Below are 25,936 nucleotides of genomic sequence, written 5' to 3'. Positions count from 1 at the left end.
TGTATCGCAAAAATCCAGTGTATGATTGCTTGGTATCACAAATTATCCCTTTTGCTTAATTATCTGATTAACTATCTCATCTGGTGTTATAGAAGTATAACCATTGTTAACTAAGTCTACTTTGCCAGGTACTGGAACTAATACTTTGCCTAGTTTGCCAGGTACTGAAGCAAACTACTACTTTGTAGAAGTTACTCTAGATAATCAACCCTCCTTTAATAAAGAGCAAAAGACATAATGAGATCCAGTGGAGGCTCAAACCAGACAGTCTGAGTAGAAATGCAGAATATTTTTAACACTGAATACAATTAGCCACTGGAACTGCCTCCCCAGGGCTCTGATAGATTCTTCATCATTTTCAGCCTTAAAAATCAAGGCTGCATGACCTTGCAAAAGTTGCACTATAGCCCAACCTGAGAGCTCATTACTTGAACTGCCTGGGAGTCTGCTCTGTGTGTACTGAAGACCAGACTGGATTATCATAATGCTCCCTGTTGGCCATAAAGTCAATGAGTCACTGTCATTTGATTTGGTAAATGAGGAGGGATATAAAAAAAAAGGTGTGCAGGCTTTTTGTTTGTTTGTTTGTGTTGTTAGATGAGTATGGCAGGAGGATTCACTGAATATCTACCAGTTATTTTTTCTGAAGTTTGTTGGCCTTTGCGCAGGTAGAAAAACACGCATCATCTGGTTGGACTTGGGCAGAGAGGAACCTCATGAGGTTCAGCAAGGACAAATGCAGGGTCCTGCACCTGGGGAGGAATAACCTCAGGTACCAGTACAGACTAGGTGTTGACCTGCTGGAAGGCAGTTCCACAGAGAGGGATTTGGGAGTCCTGGTTGACAACAAGTTAACCATGAGGTAGCAATGTGCCCTTGTGACCAAGAAGGCCAATAGGATCCTGGCTGCATCAGAAGGAGTGTTGCCAGCAGGTCGAGGGAGGGGATCCTGCCCCTCTGCTCAGCTCTGGTGAGGCCGCACCAGGAGTACTGGGAGCAGTTCTGGGCTTTCCAGTACAAGAGGGATGTGGAACTACTGGAGAGGGTCCAGTATAGAGCAACGAAGATGATTGAGGGACTGCAGCATCTATCGTATGAGGAAAGACTGTTTAGCCTGGAGAAGAGAAGATTGAGAGGGGATCTGATCAATACGTATAAATACCTGAAGAGAGAATGTAAAGATGGGACCAAACTCTTGTCAGTGGTGGCCAGTGGCAGGACAAGGAGTAATGGGTACAAGTTGAAACACAGGAAGTTCCACCTCCATGTGAGGAAGAATTTCTTTACTGTGAGGGTGACAGGGCCCTGGAACAGGCTGCCCAGAGAGGCAGTGAAGTCTCCTTCTCTAGAGATCTTCCAAACCTGCCTGGATGCCACCCTGTGCCACATGCTCTAGAGGTCCCTTCCAACCTCAACCATTCTGTGACTCTGTGCTTCTGTCTCTTCTGCACTGTTGCAGATGCTATAGAGTGGCAAGTTGATGATGTATAGCAAGGTAAGTGTAACACACAAAGCTATTAATGGCATGGGTGAGCTCCATTGATATCTAACTTTTTTTTTGCTCTTTATTCTGAATAAGAATAAAGGCTCTCAGCTCTTCTCATTGATGCAATCAAGAGCCTGCAATAAATTAAAAATTTCACTGCTTCCTTTTTCAGGAAAGCATGCTTCCAAGCCAGAAATAAATAAATAACTGATTCAGATAAAATTCCCCATGTGCTGTGGAAAAAAAAAGTGACTTGCAAACAACTGGTGATCAATTGTCTCTAAATGTTCATTCTCCTAAGATGAATAAAACAGCTTAAAATTAAATGTAGGCAGTTTCTGTTGCATGCCAATTAGGCCATTAAATCATTTTACAGTTCACTTTATGAATTGTCTTCCATCTATTGGTAAAAAACAGCATGGGGTTGAGGAGGAGCTAACAATAATAAGACACAGTTATGTCTCTTGGAATTTAGGTGAGGGGATAATAGCAGAGAACAGATATATCTTGGAGTAGATTACGATAAGCAGGCGCATAAGAAACTGCAGTGACCTGCAGTGGGATGAGAGAATATTTCCTTCATAGCTGTAGCTAAACTAAGTATTTATGTTCTAAAGATTCTACAAATCTCAATATAAGTAGTAAGTAGCTAGTTTTTTTTTTTTGTTGTTGTTGTTAAAGTGACTTATGTTACTTTTTGTTTTCAGTGTTTTGTTTTCCTTTCTGTTCTCATGCATCTAGATCACAGGACTTTGGTACGAAGTGAGCTTTGTACTTGCAAAATATAAAATAAAGTCCTTCTTGGATTTTATTGGTTATATGTATTATATCTGTATTGATTAGATATCCTAAACATTTTTAAAGTTTATGGTATTGATATTTAAAATGGGAAAAGTGACATTTAAAATGGGAAAAGAAAATGTAAAGTTTAAGGAAAAATAGAGATTCTGTGATTTAGAAAGTTATAAATCATGATGTCTAGACTCCAAGCCTGGTTGTTCCATTCCTTTTTTTTTTCCTAGCTAAAAATTAGATCAGATGTTCTTCAAATATGAGGCTTTTGTATGTGCAGACTTGCATCACTTAAATACACTTTCATGTTGTAAAATAACAAGAATGAGGAAATAATCTACCTGAGGGCACCCTGTACCCAGGTTTTCACACCCTCAGATGTGAACTCTAATCCTCAAGTCTTTGGCTGTGCAATCTTCCTTATTTTTCATGAACTTTGCTTCACTGCTTAGGTAAATCCTCTCATGTTCAGGGTTTGGAGGGTTGCAAAATCAGTGCATTATTGTCACAAGGCAAAACCTAGGTTTTCTGGATCAGTTTTGTTCTTTCTTTCCTGGTACTTTGCCATTATTTAAGAGCAATTTTGTGACAGTGCTGAGGGGCTTACGAAAATTAGACATGATAACAATAATTAATTTATCAATTTTTACATCAGTCCATTACAGCCTTCTTTTTTTTTTTTTTTTCATTAGGTCTATTTTTTATAGTGCATTCATTAGTAAATGTGAAAAGAACCTGAAATGATGAGTCATCTGCTGCAAAAACAAAATTTATTGTATAGCTGTTCCCTCCTCCTCACTTCTCTCACCATTAAAACACCTACGCTTTGTAGAGACTGGGGATTAGTTTTCCCAAGGGGCCTGTGGAAGTTGAACAAAGATGTGAGAATGGCTCTGTTATGGCTTTATGCAAAATGGCAGCTTTGCTATGCCTGGATGGATGCCTTGGCGTAAGAAAAAGTCAATGAATGGTTGACAAAGATTAAAAAAAATAAAGTAATGAATTTGACATAAAACTTTGAGAGAGATGCATCATAAATTAAGAGACTGTTATTCAGTCTGCCTTTTTTTCCCCTCCATTTCTCCACTCCCATAGTTTTTTTTTTTTTATATACGGTTAATAACTGGAAACTTGGTTTGTTGTTAAATCATCTTCTTTAAGGGCCTTAGCTGTAAATTGAAGCTTTTGCACAGATATTACATTGAAGAGTTGTCCTGCTAACACCATCACCAGTGATGATGGTGGAAGAGAGGAAACTGGAAGAGAGGAAATAAAATTATTCTCTCAAAAGTTAACCCAACCCCTATGAGCAAAGCCAGATTAGCCCCAGAACCTCTTAGGGTTTTTTAGATATCTGAAATTCTGTCTGATGATACAACAGCAACAGCGTAAGCCCTTTGGTCTGTAAAGAAAACAAACAATGGAATCAAGTGATAAAAAGAAAAAAACCCTCCTCTCTTTCTTTCTTTTGTATTTTTTTTCAAATCATTTCAGCATTTCTTGTTATTCACCAAGGTTTCTAACATGCAAAAGTAGCATATTTCAGATGCTAATGCTTACTTGATGGCATTGGACCTAAAAGATGGTTATTCAATCAGCTCATAACTTCTGAATCCCCCAAGTAGTGAGCTTGACATAAACAAGAATGAAACAACATTACAGGGAAATTGCAGAGACACATTATCTCTGTCAAAGGGAAAAAATAACTCCTGAAAGAATAAAGTTGACTAGGTAATAATCAGATGAAATAAAGTTATATATCTTTGAACAAAAATAGCTCCTTCAATATCTTTTCTTCTGTTGTCTGCTTTTTAAATCCATTTAAATTTCCAATGTCTCCAATTGTAGATTACTTTATACTCTTAATTTCAGATGTGGGTATCAGGCACTTTCTGTGCACAGGCTGAACTACCCTACCCTGTCCACTGGGTTAAAGCAGAGATGAAAATATTCTGCAGTCGTCCCCCCGCTACATCCTTCTATAGTTTACATCTTAGCAGAACAAAATTTAGATGAACCTTAGTGAGAAGTTAACTGAAAGAAATCCATTAGGAAACTTGTATCAACTCTCATATTGCTTTAATACATTCTGTTATAAGATACCCTTATAGTTGTTTTGGTAATTTTGCAAAAAGCAGTTAGAACTATCCTTATTTCCCTAGGAAGCTGAGCCATTTTTAAGTACAAGTTGAAGGACAGACAGGCATGCTTTAGAATTGCCAAAAAACATAATTCTACCTCTGAGGATTTCTTAGTGATATTGGTTTGATAAGTTTAAAAGGATTATTTTGCAGTGTCCTGCACCAGATATTCTTCCAGATACAGGCAATGTATTTGCCTGCAGGTTTTTCTTATGAGCCTTTGGCTTCAGACCCACTTGGCCTTCTTCTGAGTTTTAGAAGAGATCAGCATTCTTTTAATTGATCTTTTCCATATTTACATTAGATTTATAAACTTTCGTTGGGATGTTTTCCATCATGAAGATGGTACTGATTAGGATTTTGATTTAAGGTAGTGATTGTTAGAGCATGGACTTTTCCTATGGCATATAGCAGGGGAAAAATGACCAGAGCTTTTCTGTATCCTAATAATCTTTGGAACTACATCAACCTTTGGAACTGTTGCTCTTAGTACATGCACAGCACTGTAAGTATATGCTATTTTTATTCTCTTTCATCTTCTTCCATTCTCTTCCAAACCAAGGCATTTGTGAGAATGTTAGATGGTTCCTAGTAATAATAATTTTCCTTTTTTTTTTTCTCTCTCTATTTTCTCTGGGCATTGCCTGATAATTTCTCCTGTAGTATTACATGTTTGTTGATTTCTTTTCATAAAAGTCATAACTGGAAAGCATACAAAACAAAAAAACAAATAAGCTCAGGATGATTTCAGATGCATGTTTTTCAAGATTCTAATACTTTTTAATATATTATGAATGTTTTAATGTGTTCTAAGTATAGCTGAACATGTTTCAGAAACAGCTTATTTTGTTGTTACTCAGTCTTGCTTCATACTACTGGGAAGCCCATTTGAGTTATGGATTACTCTAATGCTATTAGCAACTTACTGGAATCTGAGCATTAAACAGATACTGAAAATATACTGGAAAAATACCTTATTGTTTCATTTTTGCCTTAAAAGTCCATTCATTGTTATCTCAGTGTACAACACTAACAGCAGACTTCCAGTAATGAACAGTGAGACTTTATTCCCTGTTCTCTTCTTCAGCTTGATTTATGAGTGTATGCCCGTGACAAACTCCTTCATATATGACACATGTTCCAGTAAAGGGCTGCTTCTTTACGCTGTAATAGTCTAGGCAGAATTAAACCAATCTGGTAAGTATTCATTTGGTCATTTCTGTGGTTTTACTTAAGAAAGTTAGCTCATCGCTGAGAACTGTTGATCTTAAAAATTGACAACCCTGATTTGCTTACAATTCCAAAGGGAGAATAGAGATTAAAAAAAAAAAAAAAAAAAAAAAGATAGAGAGCAGGGTATCAAGGACAGAGAGAACTGTACAAAGCAAAGCAAGTACCACTCTGAGTACCTCCATGTTTGCCCTTCTTCTCAAAGAAAGGTCCGTTAAGCTTGGTAGCCGAACAGCCAGTGGTCTGAGGCCTCTTGTGATTTCAATAATAATTGCAATTTCATTCAGTTCATTTGCAAACGCATTCTTTCCACATCTCTCTCTCTTTCTCTCTCTCTCTGTCTCTCTGGAGAAGTAGGCGTAGCAAAAGTAATTTTTGTCTTTTAATGAACAAAACCTCGTAACTCCCAGTGAGAAATGCAAGGTTTATTCTGCATCTGTAATCATTTCACAGTTGTTCTTGTATTCTTTTTGTTTCAAAAAGAATCAGTCACTGGCAACTTTTGGGACTACGTTGTTGATTATGTTCTCCATTTTGTAGAGTACATTTATATTACACCCAGGAAAATATATGCTTTACTGTGTAGCCAGTGAAGAGCCAGTGAAGCTTTTAATTTCATTCCTGTCTCCCACTTTACCTTGCTGCCCACAAAAAGTTGTCTCCTAATTTAGGCATCTATGTGCATATTTGACTAACTGCTTAATAAGTATTATTTTATTTTTACAACCCCATAATAATGAATGGATTTTTATTCCTTCTTCTACATGAGGAACTGAGACACTGGAAGATTAAGTCAAAAGTACCTATTCATTTTGGGTGCTTGGAAAAGTGTCCTAAGTGCCACTGAAAAACTTTGTTGCAACTTATTTATCTAATGTCACCTGGAGCACTGGGCCAGCCACAAGCAGAAACCAGACCCTGTGCTACAGGGCCCATATTTTCATTTTAGACAGCCTACTGACTTGCACACTAGTGATGTTGCTATTTCTCAGGAGATCTTAAAGATATCAGTCTTACTTGTCATGTGGCCCTGAGTTCTCCCTGAAGGACCAGTATCCTGAAAAAAACTTTTGTCTGAGAGCTAGAATCTCCCTAGTTTATATCAGACCAAAAGCAAGTTCATCACTGTTTCCTTATGTGGTAGGAGAATTTTGATGATGGTGATTCTAGAGAGCAAAGTTTTAACATGATTCTCTGCCTGGAAGCTTGTATTTGAACAAATCTGGTCGAGGTGTAAATCACAGATTTTTAATCCTGGGAGAAAATTACCAAAGACAGTGATAACAGATTTTGATAAAGAAACATTTCCAAATCCAGCTCATTTGTTGCTGAATGGTTCAAAATGAAAAACAAACAAACAAAAACAAAACAAACAAACAAAAAAGCCTCCAGAAGCCACTGCAATAGGGTATTGAGATGTATAATTACAATGATCTCTTCTGATTTTGTAATAGTCCAGATCTCTAGGGAAAAAAAGTCTCTGATGAAGGCAGTAAAGCCTTCATGATGTAGTTCAGGAACACCTTAATACTATTCCAGGAGATATCACTCCTAACCCTTCAGGGATTGACTTCTCAACCTTAATGTTATTTGAATATATTTGGTATATATTCTAGGTCAAAAAGCAGACTGGAAAATTTCATCATTTGATGTCATCCTTTCAAACCCTGTGACGTTCACAGGAGGGGTTGAAATCTGTTAGGCAGATCTTTCAAATAGCAGCCTATGCTGTGAGAAGTACTGGAAGTTTGTCATCTCTTATGTTGGGCAAAACATGAAAGAAGGGAATCAGATATTTTCTAATCAGCTGTTTTGCCCATCACCAGCATGATATGTTCAATTTATGGATCTGAAGAAGCCAGAGCCTACTACTACTTTTGCTCTGCTGCCATCCATAACGTCCCCTAAAGTAAAGCTGAACAACTTCCTTGTATTTCTATGTCCCCTCTGTCTTTAGTCAAAAGTCAATGGGGACAGGAGGATATAATGGATTTGGGAAACAAACAAAATCCCATCTGCTGTTAGGGTGCAGAGTGCACTCATCCTAAGGTGTCCTATCTCAAATACTGCCGTATTCCAGACTTCACCAAGGAGGCCAGCTCTGGGCTGCAGAGCAGCCTGTTTGCCCAGTAAAATGCACTGATAACTGTTTCTGAGCTTAAAAGGTGTGAGCAATTTAAGATGTAGAAGGATGAGAAGAGCAATTCAGTCTGAGGTTTGGGGTGAATATGGAGGGTGGAGATGTAGTTATTTGTTGGATCTGTTTTTCAGCTTTATGCTTCATTACTCCAAATAAATTAAACAATGATAATATCCTACAGTAGTTCCTGATGAGAAAAGGAAAAGTGGTTCACTTGCATCCAGTTAATTAATATTAATCATGTTTTGGAAACATATTTTTAATGTTTTTATTTGTTTTTTAGAAAAATGACAAATAACATTGCACAAGGCTGAAACACAGAGATTTGAATATGAAACTCAGATTTATAACTTTTATTTCCGGTACCTGAAGCAGTATCTAAAGTATCATATCTTGCTTTTGCTATTATGATTTCTTCCAATTCTCTGTCCTCAGTTTTCAAACTTTTGCTAAGAATTTTACATAAAACTGAAATCTGTAGGAGCCATGTCTGAGCAGAGGACAGGATTAACACTTAAAGGTTTCTTGAAGCTCCTGTTAATAAATAAGTAATGAAAACTAATCATGCCTCTAAACAAGATCGAATTATTTTCAAATTGAGAAATAGTTAAGTAGTGGTTACAACATACATATTATGCTATATAATCAGAAATTTTATGTTGATGATTCACTTGATTTGGCTTGGAGATGTAAAAGAGTGAAGTGCAGCGAATTCAGGTTGTTGACTTCATTATGACCACCATTCAGATGTAGTAAAAATTACATAACATTGTACATAAAATACGCCGCATTTATGATTCTAGTATGTTTCTAGCATGCAAAGGCAGAATTAGGGCTTGAAAATAAACCTCCTAAGATTTAATATAGAATTTAACAGATTGGTTGAACTTATAGGCCTATTTCAAAAAATCTAGAAAGTGTTTTGAGCATTGAGTATTTGTATTCAGATATTTTAGACGCTATTTGCTGGATGCATATCTCCTCTAATTGACTGCTCTTTCCCCCCCTAATCCTTACAAAAGCAGTATATGTTTAAATCTCCATCTCTTCATAAAACATGTCTGGAATTGGCCATTGAGCTCCGAAGTTACGAGGAATCACTGACAGACCCAAAAGATGTGTGTGTGTCCATTCATATGCTCAGCGCAAGACTATGTAGGAGTTGCAGTTGCATTATTAATAACCCAGTTACAAGACACGTAGCAAGTACCTATTTATTGGTGGAAATTAAATTAGAAGATTGATAAATTCAGTGGTCATTGTTTGTAGGCTCTTGGACTGGTATGATGAGAGCAGAAGAGTCTGAGACTTTTCTGATTTCTCTTTTTTACATTTTACTGTGAAAAGAAGACCCATTTTCAATTTCGTATTAGCAGAGAAATCAACATCAGTAGAGAGTTTACTTAAGCCACATATTAATGCTGAGTTTTTAGGAGCTCTGGTCACTTTATAACCATGAGTCTAAAAGATGAGTTCTGGCACCTGTTGTTGGTATTTCTTATGGGTTTCTTATTTCAGGATAAGGAAAATACTTGCTATGGCTTTTAACTGTGTTAGGCTGTTATGTTTCTCTCAACACATTGCTCTGTGAGATGAGTATGAAGGATGCTATAGAAAAGCAGTCTCACTAAGGATATGGTCATTATTTTCTGGAAAGAATGTGCAAGCTGTAGTGTTATTGATTGTGCTGTTCAATAGGAAGGAAGAGGAATTTGTTCTGTGAGGAAAAAACTTCCCATCACCCATTCTTTGTCTTTAAGACATTTTTAGAATATGAAATTTTTAGAATGTCTCAAAACTAAGATGAACTTACCAAGTTTTAATCAGCAACTTTCTGACATTCCTTTTTTTTTTCCCCTGTTTATTTGCTATTTTTCCACTTTTCTTAACAAGTATTGCTTTCTTCTATTTTTTTTTTTTTTTGCTTTCTCCTGAAATTAATCTCATAACATTTTCCATAATCTAGTCCTTCTGGTCTTGCTGTTTAAGTTTACCTTGCACATTTGGACATGATTTTCACAAGTATCCATTAGAGAAGTGCTTTGGCAGTCTCCAAGTGCTTAGCAGGGTGCCTGATTCCTTTTATTTTATTTTATTTTATTTTATTTTATTTTATTTTATTTTATTTTATTTTATTTTATTTTATTTTATTTTATTTTATTTTAGAAAATACCAATGTGGTGAAACACAAATGCTTTTCTGAAACATCTTGTTTTACTGAAGCATAATGGAGATTTCAGTCACCTGGTGTAGGAGTCCAGGGATTGTTCTTCTCTGCAGGCAGAAGGCTGACAGCCATCTTCAAACCAATCAACTTGTCAAACTTCTAACCAGTCTGTTTTGTGGAACAGCGTTTGTTTTTGCAAATTGGAATTGTGAGGAAATGTTTTGGAATACTGGGGATTTTCTAGAAAATAAAAATTTTAGGGTTTAACCAGTTTAAACAACTTAATTCGCCTTGAGGTTAGCAAAGAAAACACAGTTGTGCCTGCCTGTGGACATTTTTATATTTCATAACACTATACCTTTTTAGTGCTAGTTCCACATATAAGACCTGTTCCTGAGTACAAGTGTCATTTATGGAGCTATAATATCATTGAACATAGAGTCTTTATAGTGTTTTCACTGTTGCTGTATCAAAATGCAGATAGATAGTTAGATTTTTCTCATTAGTTCAGAACCATAAATTATTCCCTTCTGTGTTTAAAATGCCAATGACAAAGCATAACTGTCAAGATATGCAATAATAAGTATCTAATTAAACTAATGAAAAAAAAATAGCTTGAAAGAAACTGTCCTTCTTTTTGTTTTAATGGAAATGTCATCCATGCACTACCCTACTTCTGTATCACTATAGAAGGAGCATATGTTGAATGTCTCTGAATAAGTCATTAATTTGGATATAGAATTCTTCACCTGAATTAATTGTCAGATGAAAAATTTATTTGCACCTGAGGCAAATTAGGCTTTGTATCATATGTGGGGCAGCATATGAAGTGGTGGGTTTTTGAAGTGATGTGTGGGGTTTTCTTTCTGCTTCCCTAAAAATTTAGAATTGCAAGCATCTTCTTGTTGCTTTGGTTCTTTTCTGACCATGTTCTTCTATTTTTACCCCAGTGGTTAAAGTGCTTTTGTTCGCTTCCAGTATTACTACTCATTAAGTCTTGAGCCTCTGTCTTTTGGAGATAATTTGCAATGCTGTGAATTTCTTGTAAATCCTTTATAGTAAAAACATTTTCTCAAAATCAGGTTTGTTAATGGACTTGTTGTATATGTAAAGTAGGATACTCAATAGTATTGAAAATTCATTCTTTTGCAGGAAACTAAACACTTTTTTGTGAGACTTAAGTAACATTCTTGAGTTGCGTGCTATCTACAAATATATAATGTAGCTTTTGCATTTATAATTATTAATTAGAATAATTGTGTTGTAAGTATAGCAAATAAAACCCAGTTTCAGCCTTAACTTTGCCTAACTTTGCTTCCATACTTCATTAGAACTTAGTTTTAGCCCTTACCTTGTTATGTTCATGTCAAGAAATTTTATTAAATGTCTCTACTATGCCTGTTTGTAGAGGAGTTTGACAGAAGCATACAATAAAGTCTAAGTGAATTGCAAAGACTGTATGGCATTTTGTCCTGCTTCTTGGAAAGGCTTCTTGTCTGATTTTTTTTTTTTTTTTTTTTGAGCTTAAATAGTCGGCCTATTACAAGCTATTTTCTCTCCCTGTAATTTTTTAATCCTAACAATTTTAGAAAAAAATACTTGGAACTGATCAAATTTTACTCACAAGGAAGCAGAGAGAAATCTCTCAGCAAGACCTTCTGAGAACACCATGCAAGACCAGGTCAAAAAAGCCTCACTCAAAACCCGAGAGGTGTAGAAGAGTGGGAACTAGAGGCATTTTTTTTTTGACTTTCTGCCCTCTTACCACTTTGCCATCCACAGAGGACCGTCTGTGGGAAAAGCGCTTACAGCTCACAACATTCCCAGTCTCTTTACTGCAATGTGAGCTAAAATGTGAAGCAAAGAAGTTTGCATCTGATATGTGAAGAGAAATAGCTTGTAGAATAGAAGGTTCAGGAGTCAGACTGATGAGACGGTGCTACTTATCTCGCGGCCAAGTGATCTTAGTCATTAGTCTCCCTCTTTGGGTTGAAGAAAAACTGCATTACCCATGAAGAGCACATTTCTGGCAACATGAGTCCAGTGAGATTATGAGATTAATAACCCAGATAACTTGTTTAGTTTATAGAGGTGTTTCCACCCTTTCCTGAAAAACAGTTTTCTCGAGGGGGGTTGTTATTGTACGTTTCTGTATTTTGCAGTCAGGGAGTCATTCCTGTGTTAAAAAAATCTCTGCTATAATGTGGGTCTAAATTATACTTCTAAATCTTATTAAATTGTTTGTTAACCTTGGCAAATGTGTGGCTTTGCAAATTGTATAAACTCAATTTTTAATGAAAACCTGCCTTGCTGAGCCCATGTACAAATCTTTGTCAGAAAAGGAGATTTAACAGCAATAGTACATAATTCACAAGCTCCTGTAGATTGATTTTTCAGCCCCGCAATGATGGATTTTGTTCTGATGTTTGCATTATCCACAGAGCGTGTATTACTGTACCACATTTATCTAAATGAGGTCTGCATTTAAAAGGATATTGTCCTGCTGGAAACTAAATAAAATGCATTTTAATTACCTGAGAAACTGGTGACACCCTCTGGCTGCCCTATTCTCTGCTACCTGGTTTGGTGCATCTCATCTAGCAAATGATACTGGATCATATATCAACAGAAGCCCTTACAATACTAAACATTTTCTGGGCTAGCCCAAATCTTCTGCATTATTCTACAAAATTTAAGATGTGCTGAAGCACAAATTGTTCTCATGGAGTTTCTAGAGGAGACTTAAAGTACAGACAGTGGTTCAAAAGGATTTGTTCTCATTGTTCTATTTGTTCACTAGTCATCTCGGTTCAGAAGACAGAGCTATAAATTTCTTCATAAACACTACTCTAATATTGAAGTGTTTTGTAGACATTAATTAATGTATTCTTAACAGTGGTACAATGAGGGGCGTCATCATCTAGCAGGTGAATAAGTGCACCACAGAAAAATATAGGGAGAAAGGAGAAAGCAAGAAAGATCGCCAACCAGATGTACGGGGCCCTGAGCAAGGCAGGTGCACATTACGGATATTCTTGTGGAATAATTAGTATCTGGACACATAACGGTCTTTTGTTTAACATCTGCCTTCAGTGAATGAATGGATTGTCTACAAGCTGACATGAGAAAAATATATATATATACACATTATGTTAACTGGGAGGTATTGTTTACTTTTGAGTTGATGCTATGAAATATTTTGCCAAGAAGTGAGAAAGTGGGGAAAAAAAAAAAAACCCCACACAAAATTTGCACTAAGTATTTATGCCATTGATTTTCAAAACTCACTTGAGAATTGTCGTGTCCTTTCCTTAATTCCAAAGCTATATTAACCACAAATAGGCTTTGCTGTGGGTGACAGCTACAGTTTGACAGAAATCAGATACCCACTTCCCAGTGGGTAATACCTATGAAATAAAGGAAGATTTCTGGGTTATTGGAAACTGCAGGCGTTGCGAGCGTTTCAGTCTCTTGCAGGTAGCAGATTATTGCAGTGGGTGCACGTGTGGGGAAATGGCTGGAGTAAACAATTTTTTGTCAGTGGGTTTCTTCTTACACAGAGCTGCTGCTCTGACTGGGACTCTTTTATTAATGTTTTAATGATGCATCACAGGTTAGCGATGCAGAACGGATTGCTTTCTTATCTCTCATCAGCTTTTCCGTGAATTTAACATATCTCTTGTGGAGAAAGAGGATATGAGGTCCCAGTGAAACTCTTCTTAAGTTGACTGTTCATTTGGTCACTGGAAAAGCGGGATCTGAAACAAACTTTAGCATGACTAGGTGCTCAGAGGACTTCAGTACCTGATGCTCTCCTTCATAGCAGGAATGCTTTATAACATATGAGATAGATGTAATATAGCCATTTTATTTTTCTCTCTCTTAGGCATTTCCTGGAAATACGAATTCTGATAGTGTGGTCCGGCATGATTTGCAACACCCAGTTATTGCTCGCTATGTGCGCATAGTTCCTTTGGACTGGAATGGAGAGGGCCAAATTGGGCTGAGAATTGAGGTCTACGGCTGTGCTTACTGTAAGTTTTTCCATGATAATCCCTCTTTTTTATTTCTAAATAAAGCTATTTTTACATCTCAGATTAAGCTAAAATTCAAGTGCTTTTTGCTTAAATAGATTAAAATGTTCCATGCTTGCTAATTATATTGCCCAGGGCTTCATGAAATATTTATTGTAGCCCTAGCTCCAAGTTGCTCGTTAGCTCTTCTGTGGGAGAGGCAACACTGGAATCCACAACGCTGCTGCTTTGAAGTTATTCTTTTTGATCTTCGTGGTTGCTTTTGTAGAAGACTTTGACTATTATCATGTTTGCCTGAAGAGGCTAGTTCAGGGAAAGATAGTGTTTAGGGAAGTGTCATGTTGGGTCTTGAGGGGAACAACTGGGAAACAAGATATAATTCATTGCCTGGAATTAAAGATAAAATTAAAGCAAATAAATAAGAATGCTATCAAGGCAGCTCAGATTGTCTAAGTATGTAAACACGTTTTTCAGAGGTTTGCCTTTACAATATGAATATGAATTTAGAGTTTCTTTTGAAATCCAGATAAGCAGTGGTACAAATGCAACTCAAGGTAGGGCAGAATTGATAATGTTTTAAGAAAAGCAAGAGTAGCAAGTGTCCTTCCTTCAATTTGATCCTGCCAGTACTTAAATAAAGTCTACAAACCTGCAGAAAAATAGATATCTGCCAACCTATTTCTGAATATATTTTTATGCAATATCATCATTTAGAGGTATCTATGCTAGAAGGCCATATTTGACATTTCTCTGTTTTTATTCTGAGCAGGGCAGGAGCTGCAATAAAAGTAGGACCAAATGTCCTGCAGATCTCATCTGTTAACTCTGCTGAATGACTCAAGGAATGTGGATGCCCTTTGCCCTCAGAACTAGCCAAAAGAAAAATGCCAGTTGCGGTTTTAATTTTGATAGATACCACAAAGCCTACATACTTTGGCATGTTATTCTTTAGCATTTCAAGATCGTTTCTACTATTTACAGGATATTTATTATCTTAAGAACACTTGGCTATTCTAACAGTGAAAAAGAAACTGAGCTTATGAAGTTTTTTAAATCACTATGACTATTCAGTGCACAGTATCTTAATCAATATACATTTACCATTGGAATGCTAAAATGTTTTATTGTGCTGTTTTAACTATCTAAGCACTGCAGCACAGTTAATTTTGCAGCAGCATGAAAAACATTTACTTTTAAGTATACCTACTTGCTTTGTACAGTTTGATAAAAGAAACCAACATCTATTTTTTTGTGAAATATGACTCTTTTACAGAAAAATGCCTTTAAATAGCAGAATCTAACAATAAAAATCATCATCTTTTCTGAAATATTTATAGCTGAAGGCAGTATTTTTTTTTTATGAAATAGGTAGACAAAATATTGTAGGTACATGACAAGATGGTTTTAAAGGCTTAAAGTGAAAATGAGAAAAAGTAAACCAGTTTGACAAAATGATTTTGGTCATTTGATGAAAAGTTGCTTGGTTGACAGACTGCATACTTGTGGTGAAGAAAAAGCATCTCTCAAGGAAACAGTCCTTTAAAAATACTGATGAAACATGTCTTCAACAAAGGATCTGAGGCAGCCAAATTTTAGTATTGGTGAAAGAGAAAGGATGGGCTGCTTGTGGTAGAGGTAATTTCAACTATTTTATTTTATTAAAGTAATAATAATATTATTATTAATATTCCACCTTGTCTTGAAATGCCCTGGTGTCTGGAGCCAGGCTCCATCATTTGAAGTGAGGTGTAGGGCACTGCTTTGTTCCATCTACCTGTGTCCTCTGGCACAGGCAAACCTTTTAGCCTGAACACAAATGTATACATTAGCATATAAATACAAGCACTGCCCGAAAGTTAAGCAATGTAATTTGCAGATAAAACCTTCTGTCACTGAAGGAAGTGACCGCTGGGATAATGAGTGATTTTGAAAGGCTGATTTGAAAAAATAGCCTTCTAGTCAAATTTGCCCTGAACTCGCAACATTACCCAGATAACAAGGCTGCTCAATATATTGCAGTTGTACCTTTTTGAAGGTTTGTAGATGCATATTGAATTTATACTTTTATTTTTGAAAAAGCATTTTCAGGATACAGAAACTTGACATCTTACAGTGCAAACAGGAATAACTGTAAAAACGTATATTTCGAGGCTATGAAAACTCATTTTTCCTTGTACATTAATCAGTCTTACAGTACTGAGAAAAATGGTTCCTTATGTCAGACGACTTCTTAGTCAAAAATGCTGTGATTGCCATAGTCTCCAGTTCCTGTGTTTTTGGGATATGCTTGTGAGATAGACATATTTTTGCCCCAGACACAAAAACCACATTTTCCCTCCCCAGCCAACCAAATCAAAAACAGGTGTGATTTCCAGCAAGAGGTTGAATCTGGCATGTGCCCCCTGAAGAAGTTAACAACATTATCAAATCTTCTCCTTCCATTTTTTTTTTGCTTTCCTTTAAGTTTGAGAAGTGGGATGAGATGGCTTCTTTGTCTGTTGTGTAGATGAAACATGTAAGGTCAACCTCTATAAGAAAAGCTCTTAGAAAGCACTTGGAAAGAATAGGGGCTCATTGTGGAACTAGATTCAGAATTAGCTTTGTATTGTTAGCTGTGAATAACAGTGACATTACTTTCAGAAAAGACTTTCATTCTCCGTAGGGCAAAACTGAATATGTCTTATTTGAGGGAGAAAAGGAAAAATAAATTACTTGTGTAATGGCTATATTAATGGAGGAGTTGCATGCCAAAAGATATAAGCTTGGAAAGCAGTAGCAAATAGGTTATTATGTAATACAAACCATTTATTTCATAGTCAATGGAAGTTTTAACATTCACTTTAAAAAGAGCTATTTAGTCCTCTGTAATGAGAAAAGGGTCTTTACACTTAGAAGTGACATAATTTATCAAAAAACAAGTCATGGAGGAGAAAGCAATATAACTAAAGGCAAGATATCCACTGAGTCAGTTAAGGCAAAAGTGATGGTAGATTTTTATTCATACTCTTTAAGAGACAGAGAGCAAAGGCATGTGACATATATCTTCCATCATGTCCACATTTATGAATTTCTGAGACAGGCAGTAATGTCATGGCATCTGGAAGCTACGACAACTATAATATAGTGCAGTTCGCTACGGATTCATGAAGATTGTAATAAGCTTCTGTAGGATCATTGCCATATGAATAGTTCCCTTAATCTCCATCCTGTGGCAGATGAATGTCTACAAAATGGCAATTGCCTTACTATTGCATGATCTTTGGTTGTTCTCACCAAGATAATAGTAGAAGGATTTCTGGGTGCTGAAGTCCCACATTATGGATGGAAATACAATCTTTATTTGTTAGCTTTTTTGATATGGTCACACTATAGATTTTCCGTGTCTAAATTGGATGTGTGGATCTTTCTGATCCATCTTTCCTTTTGTACATCTTATGGTAAGAATTTTCAAATTCCAGATGATTCTTTTCTTAATTGTAAGATATATTTGAAAAAAATAAAAAAACACCTGGAAATGCTTCAAAAGTTGTCCATATGCTCAGTATACATAAGGGAAATACCTAGCAACACATCTTGCAGAAAAAAAAAATGATTAATGCTCCACTAGTAGTTGCAATCTGATGTTTTTTTTCCTCTGTTCTTTGACCATTTTCTAATATGTATAAAACAGCAGAACTGAACAAATGTCATCGGAGCAGTGTTTGCAAAAGTATTCATTTCAGTTATTAGCTATAGTATTTGTATCTTGCTACCTATGTCAAACTGTGTCAGTTTTCTGATTGATGACTAATACCTTTTTTTAGCCAGAGAAGGAAAAGGAAAATAGCAGCCACAGTCCTTAGGGTTATGTGAAATCAAGAATGTTTGCACAGTGAGCACTTAATCTCCAGTTATTAGACCGAACAAAACTTTGTTCATGTAATCATTTACAAGAACAAAAATAAGGCCCGGAGATGCTGTTAAGGTGTTAGCCATTAGGATTTGAAATGAATTTTTGCTAGAACTGTTTATGACGTGCTGAGGTGTTAAAAACTGTGGGCTGAACAGATCTTCTGGGTAGTTGTCAACTTGGTTAATTTTGCCTGACTGCAGAGACTTCAGTTCCCAAGGGCAACCATGGCTTGAGCCAACTGCACACGCAGCTCTGCTCACCTCTAGGAATTTTGCTGTGGTCCTTCTTTGAATTCTCCTTGGCTCCGTTTCATGCCATTGATGCCAACAGCCTATCTGTCTCACTCTCGCTCTGCCAAGAGGCAACCAGGGGATTTTATGTCTCGGTCCTGCCCAGAATCATCTGTTGTTCCTAGAGCTCATAGAGAACCTACAAGTTGTCTATGTATTCATGTATGCCTATATATTTCTGGTGTTGCTCCCTGTGTAAAAGTTTATCTAAGTGGCAAGGGTACTGATATGGTCCAAAATCCATCTAATTGGTTCCCGGCCCCCTCCCATGATATTTTTTGCTCCTAATGAATGTGTCACTGATTTTTCTAACCATCCAATGATTAGATTTTTCTAACCATCCAATGGTGGAACTCTGATAAAAACATTCAGGGCAGAAAGGAAGAACTGTTTTGAAGCATATATTTTGAGAATTAATTTTCACACATTTCTAGCAATTTGGTTAGAATTTTAAGTAATGCTCCTGTGAATATTCAGGGATTTTAGTTTGAGGAAAAAATAATATGATGAAACAGAAACAATAGGCCCCTCTGAACTCCATAGCTTTTCTTGGGAGAGTGGATGGGACAGCTGGGAGTTCGCTTACCCATGCCCCTTGTTTGTTTCTTTCTTTTTTCTTTTCCCTGAAATTTCGGCATTTTTATACTTGGCAGATCTATACCTATTTAGGTCTGTGATTTTAGTCATCACCTTCACAACTCAGCAGCTGCAAGCATAGCTTGATATTCTCTCTCTCTCTCTGACATTAAAGGTGCATGGCTGAATACTCGCATCTAGCGTGTGGAGAGCGAGGGAAATGAACTGTTGAACTTTTTGTTTGCAGACTTTTAGTGATGTGTTTGAATAGGCACTCTCTCTACAAAAGCTTATGCACTGTTAATATACATTTTTGCTTTTTGGTATGGACTTTTTTCCTCAAAGATCATGAAGATTGATGCTTTTTTTTTTTCTCTCCATGCATTCTCAGACAAAAACTTCTTTGTTACAGGAAAATACTTCAAAATGTCTTACTAATTTTATATTCTTTTTTTTCAAGATGGATTTTTTTCAGAAAATATTGGCATAAAATGAGTGTGTGTTAAAAATATCTTCTTTATTTACGTAGTGTAATAAGTGGAAAGAAAATATTCCATTTTTTTAAGTTAGAGCTTACAACCCAACAAAAGGTTTTTAATTTTTTAATCTTTTACTTAGTCTAATTCAATACAAATTTCCCCCACCATACACACCAGCATTTTGAAACCAGCAGTGAATGGAGAAGTCCATTATTTTCCGCTTACAAAGAGGTTAGTGGTAGATACTTTCAGGCATCACAAGCTTGAGAACTGTGACAGCAATGTGCATTCTTTACAGGCCCATTTGTTAGATGGCAGTGAATGTATAATCAAAGTTAGAGGAAAACAAGTATATTTTCTATAAATACGTGCCAACAGCCCTGTTCAATTGTACACTCACTTTCCAATTACACTTGAACATTTTTTTAAACATTCAATATGTCCTTTAGAAGGATGTATGTAGGTGGCTTGTTTGAAAAAGCTCTTTTATGATTTTTTTTTTTGAATGAAAAAAACCTTGTCCCAGCTAAATAAACACCATGTTACCCCCAAATCTACTGTGCTTTGTGTAATATTTATTTTAGGCAGGTTTGGCTGTTCTGTTGTGGAGCACATGTGCACCAAAGAAAGAACATTCAGTGGTGGTCTGTGCTCTACAGTTAATGTGAAGATGGAGGCTTAAAAAGTATTCTTAGATTGTTAAACATCTGGGGAATTGTACAAGTGAAATGAAGTCAGAGTATATTTCTTCACACAGTAAGAAGTGCAGGTTTCAGGTAAACACAAGTGAAGAGCCCCTGCCTAATCATGACAGCTCAGCCTTTAAGCTCGAACGAACGCTCCTGATGGCTTTGCCCAGCATTTCTTTCTTGCATTTCTTTAAGTGGTGATTGATCCATTTGCCCATGGTGACTTGCTCAGTTGAGAAATCAGGTGGATTTTTGGTTTCATGAAGCAAAAAACTTTGGCAGATTTCAAACTGTGGGTTTTGGTTCTGTGCAATTGCTTTTGAGCCTGGAGGGCCTTACCGATATTTGTTTTCCTGCATGTCTGGAATAAAATATGCATTAAGGATTCAGTTATTTCCAGACTCGGTTCATTTTATTCTGTTCTCTTTTTTTATTTGCTTTTCCCTAAAGTTTAGCTGAAGACGATGCATTTTGTGTTTTCCTTTTAAGCAAAATGGCATATGGTGTCTTGTCACGAGTAAACTCTTGTTTCCGCTCTGCCAAAGGTAATGTTAGTCTTCCATGATATGAAGCTGCATATGTTAAGGACTCGACATAGCTGAAGGGAAAAAAACATAGTTAACTCCTCATAATAATGCTTTTGTAAAAAAAAAAAAAAAACTGCCTGACGAGTTGTATACAATGTATCCCAGTAATGAAGTGAGCACTGGCACCGGCTTGTATTTTAAAGCTGGAGTCTCATCTTTATGAAAGTAGCTGTGAAAGTTTAGGTTGGGATGTCAGCAATTTTTCTCAAAATTCTCAAGGAAGTGGAGAGCACTCAGGTTTTCCCATTTGGTCAGGGTGATGTGGGAGCTGGCTGCAGGCTTGCGGGGACAGCTGCTGGGTCCCATCTACTGAGCTTGTCCTGAGGGCAACAAAAAGTCAAGGAGATGCAGCACCCGGAGGGTCTTGCCGGTGTTTACCTAGGCTGGCAGTTCTCATAGCGCCCACTGTCACCAGAAGTTGTTAATTTGCAAGTGATAGGGGAAGTAGGGCCAAATTTTCAAAATTTGGTAAAAATCTGTGTTTGATGAAGCTGCAATACTCTAGTCGGACAAGACTGAGAAACACTTTTAGGCTTCCTGCTGCTGCTGCATTTCCTCTTCTCTTGCCCTGAACTGCATAGCAGAGCAGTGGAATAGTGAACATTTTCTTCTCTTGAATATAGTTCAAGTGGTTATTTTATTATAATTACTTCTGAGTACAACTCTACCTGGATCTTTACATAACTTCACAGATTGCTCCTTGCATAGATCCACTGATAAATGAATACTGCTTTGTCCTTGGTGCAGACTGAGGTACATGCAAAAGTAAATGACTTCTAAAACAGCAGTCTGACATTCTTAAGATTTTTTTTATACATGGCAGATGACTAGAACCCATAGGCTACCCTCTATTGTTTATGGTATGTGTGATTTTAGTAAAAATGGAAATAGACATGTGAAAAATATCTTCATTCCTGTAGACCATATATATTTAATCATCCTCTTGGCTTTAAGTAAATTGAATCACCAGAGAAATGAGTTTTCAAAAGCCACAGCCATTGAAAAATCCTTACAGGGACAATAATCACCTTACATAAATAATGATTTGGTTAGCAGCAGCTAAAGTTTGATATAGCAGGTCTATATGTCATCTTAGTGATGCTGTTTGAAGGCAACCATGTAGTAATTTGTACACCCCCAAATACACTTCTGTAACTAGGTCTACCAAAGTCATGAGGTAAATTTCTTTTGATTTCTTGAAACTTTGGATTAGAAATATATATATATATATATATTTGTTAAGTGGCAATAAAACACCAGAGAAGCAAACTTTCAATAAACACGTATGGGTAAGAGAAGGGCTGTAATACCGTGAAGAGGAAACAGGTGCCAGGGATTTACAGTCATAAATTCAGCCAAATGCTCTTGCTTTGCTCATGAGTTGTGACTTAAATTCATTTGGTTTATCGACGTTTCACATTAGGAGGCTGTTAAACAGAAGCAAGAGTTTTAGCAAACATCTTCACTACTGCCCTTTTATTGACTACTACATTAGGAGAGTCAGAAGTAAGCTCTGAAACAGTGTCTTTCAGCAGCTTCTTATTGAAACATTGCTGTTGCCAACCTATTTTTTCTCTGCCTTTCATCTACAGTTCTTTTCCATGTGAGTCTCTCTTATGACTTCTCTCCTCTTTTTTTAAATGTGAGACATTTCCTGATTCTGCTCCACCTCTCTCTGGTTGTTAGTGAGCAGAGTAGCAAAAACAAGGACAACATTCAAGTTTATTCTCTGAAACTTAGCTGACAGTGACAACACGCAGTCTTCTTTATGTGCCAGATAAGAAACACCTGGCCATTTGAGAGAAAAGCCAAAGTGTGTTCACCTGGGGAAGAATGTTCTATTGGTTTCAGCTGAGCTGCTCACATACTCAGCCCTTTTGCTGGGATCTGGAAATACCCAGAAGTCCTCATTGACCTTCTTGGACTTGTTCAAATACAGATACTTGATAGTAAAGACATCTAAAATATCTGAGATATAATTTTTTGAAATGTTAGGGAAGGAGGGTCAGCCTTGCAAGCCTGTCTTTCACCATGGTCAGTGCCTAGCCCAGGATGCCCATAATGGGTAGGTTTACTTGCAATGGCTTTGGAGGGGGTAGAGGAGGTTGTTAGTGGCAATGTAACGCTTCACGAGCGGTAGTTAACTATTGAGTGTGGATTTTTAGAATAATTGCCCAGGCAATGGGTACATCTCTATAACTTCAGCTGGGCAGAAGTCACCCAATATGTAAAGCGGAGTAGAAACAGTGCTTGTTTCTCACTAATTTATTCTCAGATTGGGAGGTACCACTGGAAAAAAAAAGGGGGGGGGGAGGGGGGGAAAGAAGCTTATTGCAAGCTTGCAATAAAATCTCCTGTGGTCTTTCCACCACAGATTTTCTGCTATCTGTTATATTCTGTTAACCTGTTTTTATGCAATGCATCTTTGTATTTTCTCCTCTGAGAGGGTCTTTCATGTGGTATTGACCAGACTAATTTTTCCACATGCATAAGTATATTACAAGGCTGTTTTATTCCCAGCAGAAAAATCAAATATGTAGTGCTGCAAGTGATGTGGTGTGAGGGTTCAAATTGAATGCTTCTCCGAGTTATTTGAAAATTCTCATGAAAACCTTTAATTTTGTGCTATTCTGCTTAAAGTTTGAACTAAGGGTGATAGCTGTGTCTTAGGACAGCTTCAGACACAATGAAATACCTCTCTATAGCACTATATTTCTCACAGATACAGTATGGGGATTTGAGCAATTGATCTTCTGTCATAATGCAGATATTAAATACTGGTTGTGAATAAACCTAATTCTTTTATTACATCTAGCTATAGAGAGAAACTTGATCAAGCTAGATTAGCGCATACCTCCAGGTTGTCTTACCCAAGAGAGATTTTGAACTACCTCTTCCATGTACTTTTAAATTTTATTTATGTTAGTAGATGGATAAAGTGTGTATTATTCTTGCATTTGGGGGTACAAGTCTCTATGTTTTTAATAGAACACCCAATGTGAGCTGAAAGGAAAACATTGTGACTGATTCAAGTCATATTGAACCTTGGCAGACTATCTCTCTGGAAGAATATTACAATAGGTTGAAAAGCATTTTTTTTTTTTCCTTCCCTGACAATTTTTGATATTTCAAAAAAGTTTCTTTCCCAGCTAAGTGAGAAAAGCCGATCATTGGACATTTCCTAATGTCTAATAATTCCTTCCTTTTTTTTCCTTCCTGTCATTTTACATCTGCGCTTTTAAAAGTTGATTATATTTAGGCTGATAGTAGTTTTAAAATGAACAGAAACAATATATCTGAAAAATTTCATCTTTTATTTGTCCAAACTAATCACTTCTTTAACTAGTTGTCACACAGTTTATAAACCATAATTTAATACAGCTCTTCTTTGTCCTTTCTTTATTCTTCTCTGACTTAAAGCTATCAATAGAATTAGCAAATTCTGATTTAAAAACGTGTTGCAGCAAAATTTTGATTTTGAGGATACTTTTATGTAGTTTTTTTTTTTTAAGCTGTTTTCCTCAACAGTGGATCTCACATTTTTCAGCTGTTTAAAAATGTTGGTATGGAACATATTTTTTTCATTCAGTTTCTTCTATCTTGGCTGTTTCGAACTGTACCAGTCTATTGCTGCCAGCTTCCATGCATTGCACCTTTTCTTCACTCAGTTCTCTGAACTCCAGTGCTACTCCAAATGTGTAGTCAGCATTATCTGGTTGTTAATTTCATTGACTTTCAGGCAAAAGGCATTGGAATTTCTATTCACACCCTATATGAAAAGCCAACCACTAAGGAGCAGTTCTGTATCAGAAGACTGCTATTTCTTTTTCTAGAGAACTTCTAGAGAATAATAATAATAGAATAGTAAAGTAATATAATATTACAATGAAGTATCAAAATAAAGCAGAGGACATGTTTGAAGCAGAATATCCAAGTAAAGTAAAAATGGTTGCCACCTAAGTGACTTTCTGAGGTAAGCAGGTGAACTGCATGTGCGTACGGTTCATCCCATCGCTGCTTTGTTGAGCCAGCATGTCTACACCAGCACTGTCTTGTTGGAGATGCTTCTTGATGCTCCTAGGTGAGCTTCATATTTCTTTCAAATTATATGGTCACTTCCAGATGACGGATCCCCTGTAGTGAAGGGTAAAACAAATAAAGGAGCTGGTGAGAAGAGAAACAAGCTGGAGAAGGAAGTAAATGATTTGAGAGGGGAGAGTGCTCCACAGCTAATGGGAGACTCCCATTCTTGGTGCTGCCCAAACTTTTTTTCTGCCTCTCTATAGCCATACACCCAATACCTCTTGGTGGAGGAGGGTGATGACAGCAGCGGTGTTGAAGGATGTTCTAGGGATACTGAAGAAGCTGGAGGCAGGGGAAATGAAAATGCAATTTGCAAGAAAGTTTGCTCCTTTATATTCCTTTTTCCTTTGACATCAACTAAATCTTAGGTCCTAAGAGTGATATCATTGTCTTGTCATGGCAGACAGACTCTGTGTCTTGTCCGTTGCTAGGAAAGGCCTAGTTTCAAATGTAACACTTGGAATTAATTGATTTTCAGTCTCCAACACCTCTTCTTTGTCAGATGTGATATTAATTCAGTCTCTGGTTCGTTAGCCTTTGCTAGTTTTCTGCTTAGTTGTATTTCAGTCTTTTTGTCATTAAGATTTTTCATACTTTTATGAATAATTTTTGGGGAACAAACTGATCTGGACTTCTGTTGCTTTAGAAAATTTAAAGTATAGGCATTTTCCAGCATTTTCAGTATTTTTAGGGTAAATCAGCTTTGTTCACATTTTGCTTCATAAGCTATATATAACCACCTTACTGCTGCAATAAATTAAATTTTATAAGAAAAAAATCATTAAAATTGAAGGGTTTTGAATTATTGATCTGAATTATGCCTTTTTATATGTTCAGATGCAATGTAATATGCAAAAATTCAATAAAATTATGCATTTTTATATGTTCAGAAACATTGCAAATCTTTCATTTTTGGACAATGATGAGTAAAGGGTGGGTGGAGAAAAACATCTTTGTGACAACTCTACTTCTTTGCCACATTGAGCTTCACAATAAAAAAAAGTTGTAGCCACTCAGGTGAACAAGCTCAGTGGTTTGGAGAATGTTTAGGACATGCAGGACTTTATAGGATTATATATTGCTTCCTTTAAAAGGAGTGATTCATTTTTGTAACTTCTTTTGTCTTTGCGACACATCAACAACATCTAAAAAAAAACTTAGCCCAAAATCCTATGATCCTAAAATAAAAGTAAAGAAATTGATGCTTTATTCAGAGTCATTGCAGTAGTAGTTTCACATCAAGCTGATATTTTGCTAATAAAAGTTAGTCCATAGGGGCGTATTTGGAGAAATATATGTATATATATATTTTCTGTTTAGTGCCTGAAAGCTTAAAACTTACAATAATAT

General features: G+C 36.5%; 1 protein-coding gene across 1 annotated transcript in view; it reads left to right on the top strand.

The window, feature by feature from the left end:
* LOC104565350 (contactin-associated protein-like 2) overlaps positions 1-25,936 on the top strand; it is a 971,843-nt gene that overhangs the window by 403,458 nt on the left and 542,449 nt on the right. Inside the window, exon 4 of the mRNA XM_088520855.1 lies at positions 13,843-13,990. Coding sequence (XP_088376981.1) covers positions 13,843-13,990 — 148 coding nt within the window. The remainder of the gene's footprint in view (positions 1-13,842; positions 13,991-25,936) is intronic.

This window comes from Tinamus guttatus, unplaced genomic scaffold, assembly GCF_059628265.1.
Source record: "Tinamus guttatus ecotype Peru unplaced genomic scaffold, ASM5962826v1 Tinamus_guttatus_pri_ptg000104l, whole genome shotgun sequence".
Lineage (NCBI taxonomy): Eukaryota > Metazoa > Chordata > Aves > Tinamiformes > Tinamidae > Tinamus > Tinamus guttatus.
Note: the sequence above shows the minus strand (reverse complement) of the source record. Positions and strands in the feature narration are given on the sequence as shown.